The sequence below is a fragment of the Daucus carota genome, chromosome 4 (genome assembly GCF_001625215.2).
Source record: "Daucus carota subsp. sativus chromosome 4, DH1 v3.0, whole genome shotgun sequence".
Classification (NCBI taxonomy): Eukaryota; Viridiplantae; Streptophyta; class Magnoliopsida; order Apiales; family Apiaceae; genus Daucus; species Daucus carota.
The window spans coordinates 29,193,155-29,211,020 of NC_030384.2; the positions used below are offsets into that span (position 1 = coordinate 29,193,155).

At 34.5% G+C, this 17,866-nt stretch overlaps 3 protein-coding genes across 4 annotated transcripts; all 3 read right to left on the reverse strand.

Moving 5' to 3' along the window:
• Positions 1-1,096: 1,096 nt before the first annotated feature.
• Positions 1,097-5,361, reverse strand: LOC108217164 (F-box protein CPR1). The gene is made up of 4 exons (XM_064091802.1): positions 5,231-5,361; positions 3,264-4,429; positions 1,518-1,582; positions 1,097-1,183 (listed from the first exon to the last, which is right to left on the reverse strand). The coding sequence occupies exons 2-3, from the start codon at positions 4,409-4,411 to the stop codon at positions 1,543-1,545; spliced, it is 1,188 nt and encodes a 395-aa protein (XP_063947872.1). The 5' UTR covers positions 4,412-4,429; positions 5,231-5,361; the 3' UTR covers positions 1,097-1,183; positions 1,518-1,542.
• A 2,175-nt stretch (positions 5,362-7,536) lies between these two features.
• On the reverse strand, positions 7,537-11,601 carry LOC135151999 (F-box protein CPR1-like). 2 transcript variants are annotated; one of them, XM_064091317.1, is made up of 4 exons: positions 11,415-11,601; positions 10,068-11,234; positions 8,148-8,212; positions 7,537-7,802 (listed from the first exon to the last, which is right to left on the reverse strand). In XM_064091317.1, the coding sequence occupies exons 2-3, from the start codon at positions 11,207-11,209 to the stop codon at positions 8,173-8,175; spliced, it is 1,182 nt and encodes a 393-aa protein (XP_063947387.1). In that variant the 5' UTR covers positions 11,210-11,234; positions 11,415-11,601; the 3' UTR covers positions 7,537-7,802; positions 8,148-8,172. The 2 variants fall into 2 exon arrangements, with proteins under 2 accessions (XP_063947387.1, XP_063947386.1); XM_064091316.1 differs by having other exon boundaries at positions 10,068-11,243.
• A 1,572-nt stretch (positions 11,602-13,173) lies between these two features.
• On the reverse strand, positions 13,174-16,190 carry LOC108216319 (F-box protein CPR1). The gene is made up of 3 exons (XM_017389052.2): positions 14,907-16,190; positions 13,803-13,885; positions 13,174-13,404 (listed from the first exon to the last, which is right to left on the reverse strand). The coding sequence occupies exons 1-2, from the start codon at positions 15,998-16,000 to the stop codon at positions 13,846-13,848; spliced, it is 1,134 nt and encodes a 377-aa protein (XP_017244541.1). The 5' UTR covers positions 16,001-16,190; the 3' UTR covers positions 13,174-13,404; positions 13,803-13,845.
• Between the last annotated feature and the right edge of the window lie 1,676 nt (positions 16,191-17,866).

Below are 17,866 nucleotides of genomic sequence, written 5' to 3' on the forward strand. Positions count from 1 at the left end.
TATCAATCAACTTACTAGATACATTGAAAGAGAAGGAAAGTGAGCAACATGACCTCTCTTTTTTCCCTCTAAAAAGCTACAGTCTGGCCGTCTGGGTGACATGTAACTTGTCATTATACGTGAAAATTTAATGTCTTTGGTTAATCTTTGGAACCAAATATAAAGTATAGTGTCAACTGAACGTGCAGCGTGTTTCATCTTTTAACATTGTTTAGGATACTTGAAATTCTTTCGGCTCAAACATGGTCTTTCATTCTAGCATGAAACACGAGATGTTCAAAATAAGTGGAACATGTTTGAATTTAAGTTTGTGTTAACCAAGAAATTTGATAATTAACAAAATTTGAGGTTATAGCAGGAATCAAGATCTGGCCGCTTGGAATTTGTACGAGACAGTGGTGGTGATAAAAGCAAGGGTGGCTAAATTAGTGTTTCGAGTTGACTCCTTGTGTTCTCAACTGGTTTCCCTCTGATTTGCCTACTTACCCTCTCTGTAACGAATCAAGGTATATGTCTACAAGGAATCAAGGTATACGTGGTTTTTGTCTAAAAAACTTACTAGTACTTGTGTCAGTTATTACGTATCATTGTTAGGCTTAGTCACTTTCATTTCATCAACAAAATAGAAGCTATAAACAATTAAAATCAAAAGATGCAATCATTTTAAACCATAAATTAAGTCTGATTTACAGTAAATTTCAAACCACAAAGCATGATTAGAACTAAAACAAACCACAAAACTTGATTACAACTCCGGAGAAAACTACTAAAACACCATTCTAATACGCGTACCGCAGATCCTCTAATACTCATTCCTATAATCCTTATTGTGTTCAAATACAAATTCGGCCTGCGGAAAATGACACAAAAATAAATCTGAATATACACATTGGGCTCTTTATCCAGATTCACGACATATACTAAAAATCAAGGAGTAATAATATAAAGAGACCTAACCAGATTTAGCAAAAATAGATCAAGCCAGTCAAAAGTAACACATATATATAGTAGTAGCATCAGAGACATAGCTCACATCCAAAGTCTCAAAATAGCGAGGTAGTTGTTTCATTGAACTACATCTGAAAAACAATGACAAGTACATAACTATATTAATTGCACTGGTTAACTCCCTTCTGTTCCGAAAGATCCACAACCCTACTTGTCGCCCGACTATGTTGCCTTCCTGCAACACAAAGTCACACGGAAACCTTCTTATCAGGTTGTAAAAAGTTCAAAGTTATGCCACAAACTTATTTCTATTTAATAAAACAATTGAAAAACCATCAAGTTACTAGCTTATTTGTGTGAGGGTTAGTGAATACTTGATGAACAACTCATGTTTATCAAAAAATGAGAAAGAGAAGCAAACACACAAAGAGAGGTTTGTAGCCCATATGTCTTCATGTAAACAGTGGATATCAAATGAAAATGGTTGTCATGGAGGAACTAAAGACTCTAACTTTACGACATCAAAGAAAAACTGAAGAATGATTGCTTTAGACAACAAAAAAATCTACCTTGTTATCTGACTCGTCCATCTTTTTATAGCTTCAGTTTGAATCCCTTGGAAAGAAAATCATCTCTGCAAGAGATATGGTCCAGAAAAGGCAAAAATATTAGTGAAGAACATTAGACCAAAAATGAATATTACATCAATAGAAAATAGCAATTAAGCAAAAGATATGCAATAATATGGCTCAAACTAGTTCAACAAGACTAAAATGATACTCAGTAGTCAATGTTCTAGCTAATATGTCTTCTCTATATTTCCTAATTCCAATATTGTCACAGTTAAGATATATGAACTCTCAGAGAGACTGAGAAAGAGCATTTTGATAGTATCTTCCATGAACAAATAAATAAATACATATTAGCTGTAATTGTTGGATAATACTTCTAGTGTGCAAAGCTTCATACCGCGGACTTGTTGAAAGCATGATACCTATATCAAATACCGGCCACTAGCTAAGCATGGCCCTCTAGCATTTATTATGAATTTTGTGCTTATTTCGTTCTATTAGCACTTAGCAGCAACAAAAACTTGAAATTTGCATAGTCATGTACTAGATATTGCATATTAGAGGAACCTAAGAACTTTTTGGACACGACTTGTTCCTACAAAGAACCACTTGTAGGGTCAAATTACCTATTTTTTAAATGATACAACAAATTCAACTTTTAAGAAAAAGACCAGGAGTGATGAGGATCATTATGTTGTAACATAAGTATTATCCCTACTTTTAATAAAGGTAAGATAAGCTCACTACTTGATGACAAACTGTGAAGCCTAGCTTAAGGTGTGGAAATTCAAGGATCTGGATTTCCATCCTGAAGCTTGTGCAGTTGTGTATGTCGCTCTGTGCTTATGCAGTTCCAGTTTAGCAATGCCTTTGATTAAAGCATGACACCTTGCGTAATACAAGGAATTTTATTTTATATGAGCTTATGCAGTTCCTAGTTACCATTTCCTTGTATAGAAGCATAACACCTTCCATAATGCAACAAAATTAATTTATCTGTGCCTGATTGCCTGAACAGATGCATATGCTCATTTTTCTCGTTAGTATAGTAATTCTCCATTGGGATCCATGATATGAAGCTGCTCAGAAATCAGGTCCCTGAGCTAATTTTTCAGTATATGATGAATGAACTTGAATAAAGCGAATTCGTATGCAATAACAAATTGGAGGTAGGATCAAGCTTAACTAAGATTGGACTTTGGAGTTTTCTTAAGTATCCACAATATTATCATCTGATTATTTGACTTAAAAGAGAAGGACACAACACTTACCTAGTAAATAATATAGAAAATCAAGAACTACCATAGAACAATAAAATTAAAATTTCAGATAATTTTATTACAGATAAAGGCAAGCAACACAAAATCTGGTAACCACTTTCACTATTCTTACCAACTCAACTGGAAAAAAGGCAAGAAACTATCATGTGATCTTTATAACATTGCAGTAAAGACAATTTTACTGATTAATATGGCAGTATTAACCACAGTATTAATCAGCCATCCACAGAGGCAATGAAGCTATGCAACAATTTATATATTACATGCTCATGTTTGATAGTAGTGCTTATAAGATATATTTTTTCACAGCACCTATTAGTCTAATAAAAGATGTTCAGCACACATGATTAATGTACCTGCTAATGTGATTTTAGAATGACCATGTTGTAACAATAGATAACAACACGAGAACTGCCAAATAAATCACAACTATAGACCACACAAATATCAGAACATTATCTACCTTTTCTGTTGTTGTTTCTTCTCTTTCTTCCTTTTCTTTTCCTGCTTCTTCTTTTTCTTGTCTTTTGATGGCTTCTGCCGCCGCACATTCTCAGTCAGTTGCAAGAGACTCTCTCTGTATAGATGTGCACTAAACTTGCTCGGAATCCCATAGATCCTAGTATCCTTTACTTCCTTCTTTACAAGATCATACCACAACAGTTTTGTGCGGTCCTGGTCCACCTCTAAAAGCACATTCTTGCCACTCCTTGAAAAAGCAATAGGTCTAAAAGCCTTAAAGGATCCAAGTGCACAAGGTTTCTCCACCGCAAATGCTTTGTACCAGGGATTCTCCGCCCCATAATTATTTTTCAGCCATACATCAGTACGAGATTTGGTGCATTGTTCAAGGATGCACAGGGATCCTCCATCAGCAAAATAAAAATCCCCATCACGAGCAACCGGAGAAGGGAGCTCCTTGAACTGTTCCGGCCCAAGATCAAAACCAAGAACTATAAAACAGCCATCCGGCTGATTCTTAGCCGCCAACCAATACAGAGCTCCACTTGCAAACATACCCTTTTGGGATGAGGGATAAACCAGAATGTCACTAGGAACATCATGAATCTGTGTCCAACAATTAGATTTCAGGCTGTAGACTATGACCAACATACCACAAAAATCCGCAATCATGACAACCTTGTAATCATCATTAACATGATCATAGCCAAACCCGCGATTGGTAGCCGTTGCCATGCCAAAACAAAGTGCAAACATAGATGGCATGTCAGGTACCTTTCTATACTTCCTGGTGGCTGGATTATATATCAAAAACTTACAAGCATTTTTCTTACAAAAGCATAGCAAGCTATTGCCAGCACCCACAAAGTCAGCATCAGGGAAAACAGACTTAAGTGGATCTCTTAATTCCACACCATCAACTTCCTCATCAGCAGACAGAGACTCGAGATCAGTCAAGAAAAGGCTCTGCTTCCCAGTGAGAATGACACCAGGAGCATTGCACTCAGTGGTTGTTTTGAGATGTTTCTTGATAAACGCAGTGCTATCAATAAGAGAACACCATTCTTTCGACACACAACGACAACGAAGAAGATACTTGACAGGGACACGACAGAGTACTTCATCCATCAACTCACAAGGAAGGGCCATTCTGAGAAATGCAGCTAGCTAGGGAGTAAGATATATGAATATTATGTTTAGTAAAATAGGACACAAAGACAATGATGAATTTTACTACAAATGCAAAGTTTATAATAGCATCTCCGGCAGATTAGGTATATGATGTCCTAAGCTATAATTTTGAGGATTATGCACAAAAATTCCCTACTTATTCTCTAAATATTAAGGATCCATTTTTCATTCCGCATAAATAGGTAATCCGTAACTCATTCCTCATTTGGTTTTTAATGATTAAATATTCAACTCCAAATGTAACACAGGCGTGCGGAAGCGCAACCTAACATCTAATTTTTTGCCTGCATGCTTCCCACCAAAACCTTAAAAGGAAGAGACAAAATGATTTACGGGTTTCCCCGACCTTTTATTATCTGAAAAGGACCCTAACAACTTAGGTCCGACCTTACAACGTTTTGCTATCTACCTTCTAGGTTCTATCTCTTCCCTAAAAGAGTGTGGTCTGATGCCTTACATCGTTTGGCTATCTACCTTTTAGTTGCCAGCTCTTCCCTAAAAGAGTGCTGCCTCACTACAATACTACTTAAGACTATTTAGTGATCTCCATTCTCCCACTCGATGCTTTCCTTGTGAATGAAGTTATTCCCACATTGTTCTATCATCTTTTTATTAATCGATTTTGAATTTAATATTATATTAACAATTAAAAACACAAATAAGGATTATTACTATAACTATCAATCAATACGAAGTCCTTATTTTCTAGAACTTAAATTGTTTAACATGTATATTCAGAGAACCACCTTAAAGAGAAGCTCTGAAGAGAAGTTTTACCTTAACTCTCAGTTTGCAGACAGCTTCTGTAGTTTAACCTGTGCCCTTGTATAACTTCACTATTTTCTTTGTAAAGGCAGAACTGCTAGGCAATAGGGCCAGTTTATAAATTGAAAATGGATCAATTTTCAAGAAAAACGGTCAGCATTCCGTCATATGGTCGTCTCATCTTTATGTCCTTTTTTCCTATGAGAAATCTGGAAACGATGCATTTGAAATTTCGTTAATATTAGTATGATTTAATATATGAAATTAAGAAAAATACATTTCAAAGCCCAATTAATCAAAATATGCTCGGGTATAGACATTGTGGTAAATTTTCGAATGTTGAAAATATGATTGGCGGCTGTTGGGAATCAAACAGAAGAAGTATACGGGTCCATGAGGCATAATCACTGTCCACGAGGCATAATCACAGATGACCAAGTAGATACGCGTTCCCTCTTTAACCAGCTAAACCAATCCTTATTTTGCGCTATTATGACCAAATTTCATCCAAATTTAGCATAAGTTTAGATAAAAAAAACAATCAAAAAGTCATTATAATTATATAATTTAATAAATCTTTTATATTTTTCCTCTTCACATGCTAAAAGTAATAGTAATTTGAATGAAATTTAGACAAAAAAGCATGAAGTGAAGCAAGTTTAAAACAGAGAGGTGTAACATGTAAAAAAACATAATTTGATACCAAATCGAAAATGCGCCTAAAAATAAGGGTATAAAATGATAATTACTCAATGTATATTCCTTTTATCCTAATTAAATAAGTTTGTTACCTTTGTACACACATCTTTAAATATACTGACCATCTATTTCTGAAATTTATTTATTAATTTTTCTTTTGTAAATAAAATTTTCATATTTAAATTTTTATTGAAGAAAATAAATTATTTAGCTACAAACCTCAAACTACATGTGCAAAATCAACGAGTTCCTCCGACTATTTATTTGGAACTACAATTTCTAGATAGTAATGGGAGAAGCAATGACAAGAATATCAAAATATTTATCTCCCTTCCATTCCATACGATCTTGTCTCCCATCTCTGGTGCATTCCTACGACACAATGTTATACGTCATGTTGTCAGGCAACAAGTTCAAAGTTATGATAAAGTTATGTTACTACTTCATAACAGTATCCTCAAACAAGTTAATGAGCTGATCCAATCACATACAAATTAACTAAGCTGGATAGCTTACCTGTGTAGAAGTGAAAGAGAAGGAAAGTGATCAAATGTGTCCGGTGTGTTTGTCTACCTGATTATTAACAAAACAATTCTGCATTAGTACTTGTTGATTATAGTGTAGATTAGCATGACTGTAATACAATGTGTTCATTGATCAGTTGATCTAGCTGTAAGTGAGCAACAGGACTTTAGTTCTTCAAATAATATGGTTTTTGAAATAGGACTAGTAATTAACTCCGGATACTGTAATTTATCAGTTTCTAAAACGAACTGCTAACCACGAAAGTAATATTTAAATTCAGTCCCTCCCGCGTCACTGACAGTCTGGGTGACATGTAACTTGTCATTATACGTAAAAATTTAGTGTCTTTGGTTGATCTTTGGAACCAGAATATAGTGTCAAATGAACATGCCGGCATGTTTTACCTTTTAACAATGTTTAGGATACTTGAAATTCTTTCGGCTCAAATATGGTCTTTCATTCTAGCATGAATGTATATATGTTTAAAATAAGTGGAACATATTTATTAGAATTTTAGTTTGTGTTAACAGAGGAATTTGGTAATTAACAAAGTTCGAGATTGTAGCAGAAATTAAGATCTGACCGTTTGTATAAGACGGTGGAGGTGATGAAAGTAAGGGTGGCTAAATTAGTGTTTCGAGTTGTCTCCTTGTGCTCTCAACTCGTCTTCCCCTAATTTCCCTACGCACCCTATCTACAAGGGATCAAGGCATACGTAGTTATTGTCTAAGAAACTTAGTGGTTCTTGTATCAGTTATTACATATCATTGTTAGGCTCGGTCACTTTCATTTCATCAACAAAATAGAAGCTATAAACAACTAAATTAAAACATGCAATCATTTTAACCCATAAAGTCTGATTTACAACAAACTTCAAACCACAAAGCATGATTAGATCTAAAACAAACCACAAAACTTGATTAAAACTCCAGAAAAAAGTATTAAAACGCCATTCTAATAAGCGTATTGCAGATCCTCTAATACTCATTCTTATAATCCTTATTGTGTTCAAATACGAATTTGTCCTGTGGAAAATGACATAAAAAATAAATCTAAATATACACATTGGGCTCTTTATCCAGATTCAAGACGTATACTAAAATTAAAGAGTTATAATATAAAGAGACCGAGCCAGATTTAGCAAAGAAAGATCAAGCCAGTCAAAAGTGACATATATATAGTAGCAGCATCAGAGACATATCTTACATCCAAAATCTCAAACTAGCAAGGTAATTGTTTCATTGAACGACATCTGAAAAACAAAAAGGGGAGTGTCCATAAACAATGACAAGTACATCACTATATTAATTGCACTGGTTAACTCCCTTCTGTTCCGAAAGATCCATAATATGTTGCCTTCCTGCAACACAAAGTTACACGAGGAACACAAAGTTACACGGCAACCTTACAGGTAACAAGTTCAAAGTTATGCAAAAACTTGTTTCTATTTAATAAAACTATTGAAAAACCAATAAGTTACTAGCTTATTTCAGTGAAGGTTAGTGAATACTTGATGAAAAACTCATGTTTATCAGAAAATGAGAAAGAGAAGCAAACACACAAAGAGAAGTTTGTAGCCCATATGTCTTCATGTAAACAGTGGATGTCTAATGAAAATGGTTGCCATGGAGGAACCGAAGACTCTAACTTTACCACATCAAATAAGAACTGAAGAACGAATGCTTTAAATAACAAAAAAATCTACCTTGTTATCCAACTCGTCCATCTTTTTATAGCTTCAGTTTGAATCCCTTGGAAAGAAAATCATCTCTGCAAGGGATATGGTCCAGAAAAGGCAAAAAATGCTAGTGAAGAACATTAGACCAAAAATGATATTCCATCAACAGCAATCAAGCAAAAGATATGCCTTTAATTATAGCTAAATATGTCTTCTCTATATTATCTAATTTTATTTTTGTCACAGTTAGATATATTGCTCTCAGAGAGACTGAGAAAGAAAACATTATAAACAAGAAATCCATGAGAAAAAGAAAGGTTAACTTCTCTTCTTTCTTGACTAAGATTAGCATAAAAAAAAACATATTAGCAGTGGTTGTTGGATAAGACTTCTAGTTGTGCAAAGCTTCATACCATGTGCTTCCGCCTTCCGCAGACTTGTTGGAAGCATGATACCTATATCAAAGACTGGCCACTAGCTAAGCATGGCCTTCTGGCATTTATTATAGATAATGTGCTTAATACGTTCTATTAGCACTTAGCAGCAACAAACACTTGGAATTTGCGTAGTCGTGTGTACTAGATATTGGATATTAGAGGAACTACAAAGAACCACTTTTAGGGTCAAATTACCTATTTTTTAAATGATACAACAAATTCAACTATTAAGAAACAACTTAAAAGGCCAGGAGTAATGAGGATCATTATGTTGTAACATAAGTTTTATCCCATTATCATGCCCTACTTTTATTAAAGGTAGGATAAGCTCACTACTTGATGGCAAACTGCGAAGACTAGCCTAAGGTGTGGAAATTCAAGAATCTGGATTTACATCCTGAAGCTTGAGCAGTTGTGTATGTGGCTCTATGCTAATGCAGTTCCAATTTAGCAATGCCTTCAATTAAAGCATGACAGCTTGCGTAAAACAATGAATTTTATGAGCTTATGCAGTTCCTATTTAGCATTGCCTTGTATAGAAGCATAACACCTTCCATAATGCAACAAAATTAATTTATCTGTGCCTGATTGCCTGAACAGAAGCATATGCTCATTTTTCTCATTAGTTTAGTAATGTTCCATCGGGATCCATGAAATGAAGCTGCTAAGAAATCAGGTCCCGGAGTTAATTTTCAGTATATGCTGAATGAACTTGAATAAAAGCGATTCTTATGCAATAAAAAAAATTGGAGGTAGGGTCAAGCTTAACTAAAATTGGACTTTGGAGTTTTCTTAAGCATCCACGATATTATCATCTGTTTATTTGACTTAAAAGAGAAGGACACAACACTTACCTAGTAAATAATAGAGAAAATCAAGAACTACCATAGAACAATAAAATTTCAGATAATGTTATTACAAATAAAGGTGAGCCACACAAAATCTGCTAACCACTTTCACTATTCTTATGAACTCAACTGGAAAAAAGGTAAGAAACTATCATGTGATAATGGAAAAAAGGTAACACTGCAGTAAAGACAATTGTATGGATTAATGTGGCAGTCCAGCATACTGTTAAAACCAATATTCTAATAGAATTTGAGAAAACTTGAGAGTGACCAAAATGATTTGTCTCAAGTTCTCAGGAAAAATGCAAAATTAAGAACAGAAAGCTTACAAATTATGAAAAACTATGTATACTTAAGTCGGCGGCAACTAAACCAAAGGAGTGCAAAAATAGATAGGCCTTAACCACAGTATTGATCAGCCATCCGCAGATGAATTGAAGCTATGCCACAATTTACATATTACATGCTCATGTTGGCTGATAGTAGTTATCAGATTTATGTTTTACAGCACCTACTAGTCTAATAAAACATGTTCAGCACACATGTAACGTACCTGCTAATGTGATTTGAAAATGGACATGTTGTACCAAAAGATAACAATTCAAGAACTGCCAAATAAATCACAAATCTTTAGACCACAAAAGTATCAAAACATTTTTTACCTTTTCTTTTGTTGTTTCTTCTCTTTCTTCCTTTTCCTTTGCTGTTTCTTCTTTTTCTTGTCTTCTGACGGCTTCTGCAGCTGCTCGTTCTCAGTCAGTTGCAACAGACTCGCTCTGTAAAGTTTTGTACCAAACTCACTCCAAATCCCGTTCATCCTAACATTCTTTACTACCTTCTTTTCAGGGTCATACCACACCAGTTTTGTGTAGTCCACTTCCAGAAGTACATCCTTGCCGCGTCTTGAAAACACAATAGGTCTAAAAGCCTTAAAAGATCCGAGTGCACAAGGTTTCTCCACGGAAAATGCTTTGTACCAAGGATTTTTCGCCCCATAATTATTTATTAGCCACACATCAGTACGAGAATCGGTGCATTGTTCAAGGATGCATAGGGATCCTCCATCAGCCATATAAAATTTCCCTTGGTTAGAAACCGGTAAAGGGAGCTCCTTGAAGTGTTCAAGCACAAGATCGAAACCAAGAATGATAAAACAGCCATCCGGCTGACTCCTAGCCGCCAACCAATGCAAAGCTCCACTTGCAAACATACCCTTTCGGGATAAGGGATAAATCAGAATGTCACTAGGAACATCATGAATCTGTGTCCAACAATTAGATTTCAGGCTGTAGACTATAACCATCATACCACAAAACTCCGCAATCTTGACAACCTTATAATCATCATTAACATGATCATAGCCAAACCCACAGTGGGAAACCGTCACCATGTCAAACCAAAGCACAAACATATATGGCATGTCAGGTACCTTTCTATACTTCCTGGTGGCTGGATTATATATTAAAAACTCATAAGCATTATTCTTACAAAAGCATAGCAAGCTATTGGCAGCACCCACAAACTCAGCATCAGGGAAAACAGACTTAAGTGGATCTCTTATTTCCACAACATCAACCTCCTCATCAGCAGACAGAGACTCGAGATCAGTCAAGAAAAGGCTCTGCTCCCCAGTAAGAATGACACCAGGAGCATTACACTCAGTGGTTGTTTTGAGATGTTTCTTGATAAACGCAGTGCTATCAATAAGAGAACACCATTCTTTCGACACGCAGCGACAACGAAGAAGATACTTGACAGGGACACGACAGAGTACTTCATCAATCAGCTCACAAGGAAGGGCCATTCTGAGAAATGCAGCTACCTGGGGACTAAGATATCTGAATATTATGTTTAGAATTAGGCACAAAGACAATGATAGAATTTTGAATTTAATACTATAATAACAACAGAAACACAAACAGGGATTATTGTCGGAGCTCAATTGTTTATCATATATTTACGGAACCATGCTAAGACACTGCCGGAGATGCTCTGAGGAGAAGATTTACCTTAAATCTCAGTTTGCAGACAGCTTCTGTAGTTTAACCCGCGCCCTTGTATGACTTCACTGTTTTCTTTGTAAAGGCAGAACTGCAAGGCAATAGGGCCAGTTTGAAAATTGAATATGGATCAATTTTCAAGAAAAACGGTCCGCATTCCATCATATGGTCGTCTCATTTATGTGTCTTTTTCCCTATGAGAAATGTGGAAACAATGCATTTGAAATTGCGTTAAAAATAATATGATTTAATATTTGAAATTAAGATAAGTACATTTCAAAGCACAATTAATCAAAATATGGTACGGTACGTAAAATTTTGACACCTTTTTTTCATGGAACAATTTTGATACTTTAGCAATGTTGAAAATATGATTGCTGGGTTCGGATGTCAAGTAATATTAGTTAATCCACTTGCAAAATTTCTTCAAAAGCGTAAAGGACACCCTGGTCTGTTTAGGATTTTTTTTAGGAACCTGCCGACTAGCTCCACAACCAACACAGGTAGGTAAATCGGAATAACCGAGCGATAAAACCTGGTGGGTGGAAACTTCCCTGCGATAAGCACGGATTGGAACCCGATCCCCTTTCTTCTAGTCATCTCACTGTCTCTTCAACTCGGGTGAACGCCCGATTCTGTCAAGCGCAAACTTATCTTTTGATGGTTAGTACTTAGTAGTAAGGAATATACTAGTATCCATGTATCCATCTGCAACAAACTCAGACCAATCCCATACTCAACCTCCGTATCAATGTCCAGTTTCTATGTTAAATATGTTTACTCGTGTTCATTGGGTTACAGAATAATTAACACTTTACAATCCTACTTTACAATCCTTATATTTGTTAGTACTTTTCTGATTTAATCTTATTTATATTTTTTTATCATATTACACCTCTATAATTTAAACTCAATTTACTATTTTTATCAAATTCAATCCAAATTGACTATTACCGTTAGCATGAGTTAAAATAAAACATTAGAGATCTATGTAATTATAATTTAAATTCAAATAAATCTTATACATTTTACCTTTTACATGCTAAAGGTAACAATAACTTGAACGAAATTCAGTCCAAAAAAATGCAAAATGAAACAAGTTCAAAACACAAGTTTGATACTAAATCAAAAATGCGTCAAAAAATAAGAGATACAAAATGATAATTACTCTTTGGTTATACTCTCTTCATTCATTCCAAATTAGATAAACTCGTTAGTTTTGGACAATAGATAAACTCGTTAACTTTGGACACACAACTTAAGATAAATCAACCATCTAATTCCGACATTTAATTTTTAAAATTTTTTTTTGTAAATAGAATTTTCATATTTAATTTTTTTTTATGAAAATTAAATTTTAAAATAAATTAATTAGCTATGTAGACTTTCAATTTTTATATAGTAATGGAAAAAACACTTGCATAAAAGAATTATACTTTAAAAGTAATATATCGAGGGGGAACCAACAAGGACTTTCAAATGCAACTATGCAACCTTCGAGGGGAACAGGGAACCAGCAAGGCCTTACATACTTCTCTGATTTCCCTGCCCTCCGGTCATATACATCTTTGTTTTGTGTTATCGCCGCATCATCCCAAGGTACGTAGTTATACAGGCATTCCAAGGTTGCATGTAGTATAGTATACGCCATCCTAAGATGCGTTTTCAAAAACAAGTATGTTGGGGGAAGCAAGTATTTCACAAAAACACCCCTGTAAGTATAGCAATAGCACTCCTATCCAAATTCTGATAAAATAATATCTAGGAGTAATATATAAAATTCAGTCATAAGTAATTTATAAACCAAAGAAATGTTCATACCGAATCTCTAACTAGAAGTGTTGCTTCACTATAAAATAAAAAAACCCAAGAACAACTAAATTTAACAAACCAAAGGGTAGAGTTGGCCACAAACAATGACAAGAATATCAAAATATTTATCTAGCTGGTAAACTCCCTTCCATTCCATACGATCTTGTCTCCCATCTCTGGTGCATTTCTACAAAACAATGATATACGTCATGTTGTCAGGCAACAAGTTCAAAGTTATGATAAAGTTATTACTACTTTATAAGTTTATATCAGTATACTCAAACAAGTTCATGAGCTAATCCAATAACATACAAATTAAGTAAGCTAAATAGCTTAACTGTGAAGAAGTGAATAGCAAATACATAATAATAACACATGTTTTATCGGATAATGACAAACTTCTTCTGAGTCACACCCTACACTAGTGAGAACACAACCTAAAAGAAGTACCAAGAAAAGAAAAAAATGTGATTGCTATGAAACTTACTGGCAACAGCTATAGATTACAACGAAATGCTTACAAGCAATAATATAAATTGATATAAAACATCCTGGCAACAGCTGTTAGATTACAAAAAATTCTACCTTGTTTTCAGAAGCATCCATCTTTCCAATGAACAGGTATATCTTATAGCTTCAATTTAAATCCTTTGGAAAGAAAATCATCCCTACAAGAGAGAGGTCAACAATTGGCAAAAATATTAGTGAAGATCATTAGCCTAAACATATTTCATCCATCAATTGCAAACAAGCAAAAGTTATCTAGACTTGATGTAAGCCATGTTATTAGTAAGTTCTAGACACTAATTATTCTGTATATAAAAACAGAAACACATTATGTAGCAAAAATGAGACAAAAACAATACTCAATAGCCAAAATGCTAATTAATGTATTTTCTATATCATATGTTCCCTTTTCAGCCCAATCAATACATATGAACTCTCACAAACAATACCAAACAAGATATTCGTAAGAAAAAGGAAAAGTGAACAACTCTTGTTGCTTGAGACATGGAGCAAGGAAGCCATCTATCATTTAAAAGGGCAAAATTTTCATAAAGGTGAGCAACACAAAAGATATTAACCAGTCATCCAGAAAATATAGCACAGTGGAATCGAAGAATATGTGATCTTTGTACCATAACAGTAAAGACATTCATAAAAATTAATATCAATGTACACCTAGGGCATAAATAAATATCTTAACTCAAGTGTAAACTTTATAGTAAAAAATATTTTATTCTAGATTCGGATATTGGAAAACTAGAAGAACTGTTTCATGCTCCATGTCAGGAAACGTAGAAGGCTAAAAGGGATACAAAAACTAGATAAGCCTCTTCAATGAATTATAGAGCATAAAAAGACTAAACAAAAAATCACATATATGATATTCCCAATGGTAGGCCAAGTGAAACCCAAGAAGGGCAACAAAATGAGGTCTTAACCACAGCAGCGAACCACTAAAGCCAACCGGAATACTCAATACATATTACAATTCATATTTATACATGTTTGAGTTTGCTTATACTGCTTAATGATTTTTTGCTTCATAATACCTAGTACAATATGTTCAGCACACAGGCTCAGTGTTTGAGCCAGAGCATCTATACATTTTCTGTGTTGCACCAAAAGCTAAAATGGCATTAAATGCCACAGAAACATTACCACAAATAATTAACTATTTTGTACCTTTTCTTTGGTTGTTTCTTGTATTGTGACGGCTTCTGCAGCTGCTTACGCTCAGTGAGTTGAAATAGACTCTCCGTGTACAGATGTGTATCGAACTTAGTTGGAATCCCATGAATCCTAACATTCCTGACTGCCTTCTTTTCAAGGTCATACCACAAAAGTTTTGTGCGGTCCACCTCTATAAGTACATCATTCCCGCTGTTTGAAAAAACAACAGGCCTAATAAACTTAAAAGGCCCAAATGGGCCGGGTTGCTCCACTGTAAATGCTTTGTACCAAGGACTTCCCTCCCTTTGGTCATTCATCAGCCACACATCGGTATGAGATCCACTGTAGTTATCAGTGATGCAAAGGGATCCTCCAACATGAACCAAGCAGACAAAGGTCCCATGAACATCAGGAAAAGGATCCTCCTTAAACTGCTCAAGCCCGAGATCAACACCAAAAACAATACCACAACAATTTCTAGGATACTTAATCGTCATCCAATGCAGAGCCCCACCTACAAACTTTCCCCGTTCAGGTATAAACTGAATGTTTTTCCCAATATCCTGAATCCGTTTCCATGAATTACTTTTCAAGCTATACATAATCACCATCGTACACTCTTCACACTCCGCAATCTTAACAACCTTATAATCATCATTAACACGATCATAACCAAACCCACACAGCGTCACCTCAACCTCATCAAACTCACTTGCAAACATACTCGGAACACTCGGCAACTTCCTGTACTTCCTAGTCGCCGGATTACACAGCACAAACACCTTCTTTTCATTCTTACACAAACAAACTAATCCATTGGCAGCACCAACAAATTCAGCACCACACACAATACTATCGTCTAGTTCAACAACCTCAACCTTATCATCACGCAAAGACTCGACATCAGTCAAGAAAACCCTTCCATCCCCGCTAATTACGACACCGCCATCAGGGTCACATTCAAAAGTTCTCCTATGATGTTTCTTAACAAATGCATTGTTATCAATAACTGAACACCATTCTTTCGACACACATCGACAACGTAGGAGATACTTAACGGGGAGGCGATAGAGTATTTCATCGATTAATTCATATGGAAGCGTCATTTGAAGAAATTTAATTAGGGTTTAGTAAATTAAAGGACCAACACAAAGAATACCAATTTGAAGCACTTATCTCCGATTTCGATTGGTGCCCTAATTTTCCTCCGCTGCATCATTCTTACGCAGTGAAATCTCGATTTGTGAAACCATGAATATTCTCGTGCCCCATACTGTCGTTGCAACTTGCAAGCATCGGCCCTCCCGGGAAAATATATACACATGTTCAAAATAGATGTCTAATTTCAAAAAAATAATAAAAAAGAATATATTTAATTGGGATTTTAATGGATTGTTTTAGTTTATAGATTTTAATGGATTGTATTTTGATTTTGAGTTGATTTTTGATAAAATATCACAGTGTTGATACAGATTTTTTAAGATTTAAGTACTTCAAAATCTTATGAATTTTGGTGGAATTTAAAAAAAAAATTAATTAAAATACACCGAACAATATCACAAAATTCATCATTTTATGAAATCCAAAAAAATCTATGAGTATTTGAATAACATCAGATTTTAATGAATTTTAAACGATCTCAATCGAATCCATCAGATTTTTAACCATAATTTAAAAAAATAAATTACAAGAGTGTGACCAAACTTTACACCAATTTGCATAATTGTGGCTGAATTTTAAAAATAGCAAAAATGTGGCCACCATTTGACCTCTCTTTTCAATTGGCGGTCGTTAACGACGTTAAAAATCTGCCGTTGGCTTAACTAAAATACAAAAACTCATCGGGGTCTTTACACGAAATCACACATTTATAAGGAAAACCACATTTGGTAGCATAATTTAAAATTTCAATTGAATACACTCGGATTTTAGGAATGAAAAAAATCCTTTAAAATCTGAATCCTTTATATTCGGGTTAATTATCAACTGGATCACTTATTCCAGTTCAATGTATTATCCGAATCACTGCGAAATTTTTGGTCTCAAATAAACCACTCATCAGACTAACGGTTGCATGCCGTTAAATCAAATCAAAATAGACGTTAAATTTAACTTTTTCCGTTAAGTTCAAGTTAACCATGATGTTTAACATTATTCGTTTGCTTGTTCTTTTGAAACTTAAGTATTTATGTTTGTCTTTAAATTTATTTAAATTTTGCAGCTCTTGATTCTTTCAATTCCAGTAAAACTAGAAAGTAAATAAATCAAATACAAAAAAAGAGATTTTCTATTAATAAAACTAGAAAGTAAATAAATCATATACAAAAAAATATGACAAAAGATTTTATATTAATAACACTAGAAAGTAGTATTAAGTTTTTAATTTCAGTACAAGTCCAAAACGCCGGAGTAGTTATTTTTTCACCTCAGTTGCTATTGTTAGCTTTTTTAGTTTTATTTAACGGAATGCAACCGTTAATCTGTTGAGTGGTTTATATGAGACCAAAATTTTCACAGTGATGTGGATGATACATTGGGCTGAAATAAGTGATCCAGTTGATAATTAACCCCTTTAAATTCTACATATTAAGTCTTTTTTTTTTTTTGGACAAACCACATATTAAGTCATTAATTGAACATAACATGTGCAATATGGTTGATCTTGAAAATATAAATTGGAAATATATGAAGGGGAGCTTGGATTGATTTCTTTGTTCCCTCATTGCAATCACTAATGGTCTCTGCACTCAGTGATGTTCAATGAGTTGTTTATCATCTTTTGAATTTCATCATATTGCTACTGGTAAGCACCATACTTATATGTAATCGGAAAATGTTCTTGTTTGCACCATACTTATTTGTAACTAGAAAATGTTCCTGTGCTCTGCTAGCGTTTTCTGGTCTATGATAGAAGTTGCAATTCTATATTGCAAACACAGTCTTGGTAAAAATATTCTTAGTTGTGAATGTTA

Excerpts from the sequence above, each read along its gene's own strand:
- LOC108217164 (XM_064091802.1), bottom strand. The coding sequence starts at position 4,411 with ATGGCCCTTCCTTGTGAGTTGATGGATGAAGTACTCTGTCGTGTCCCT. Across the intron at positions 1,583-3,263 it reads AAGAAACAACAACAGAAAAG|AGATGATTTTCTTTCCAAGG; the intron begins GTAGATAATGTT and ends TATCTCTTGCAG.
- LOC135151999 (XM_064091317.1), bottom strand. The coding sequence starts at position 11,209 with ATGGCCCTTCCTTGTGAGCTGATTGATGAAGTACTCTGTCGTGTCCCT. Across the intron at positions 8,213-10,067 it reads AAGAAACAACAAAAGAAAAG|AGATGATTTTCTTTCCAAGG; the intron begins GTAAAAAATGTT and ends TATCCCTTGCAG.
- LOC108216319 (XM_017389052.2), bottom strand. The coding sequence starts at position 16,000 with ATGACGCTTCCATATGAATTAATCGATGAAATACTCTATCGCCTCCCC. Across the intron at positions 13,886-14,906 it reads AAGAAACAACCAAAGAAAAG|GGATGATTTTCTTTCCAAAG; the intron begins GTACAAAATAGT and ends TCTCTCTTGTAG.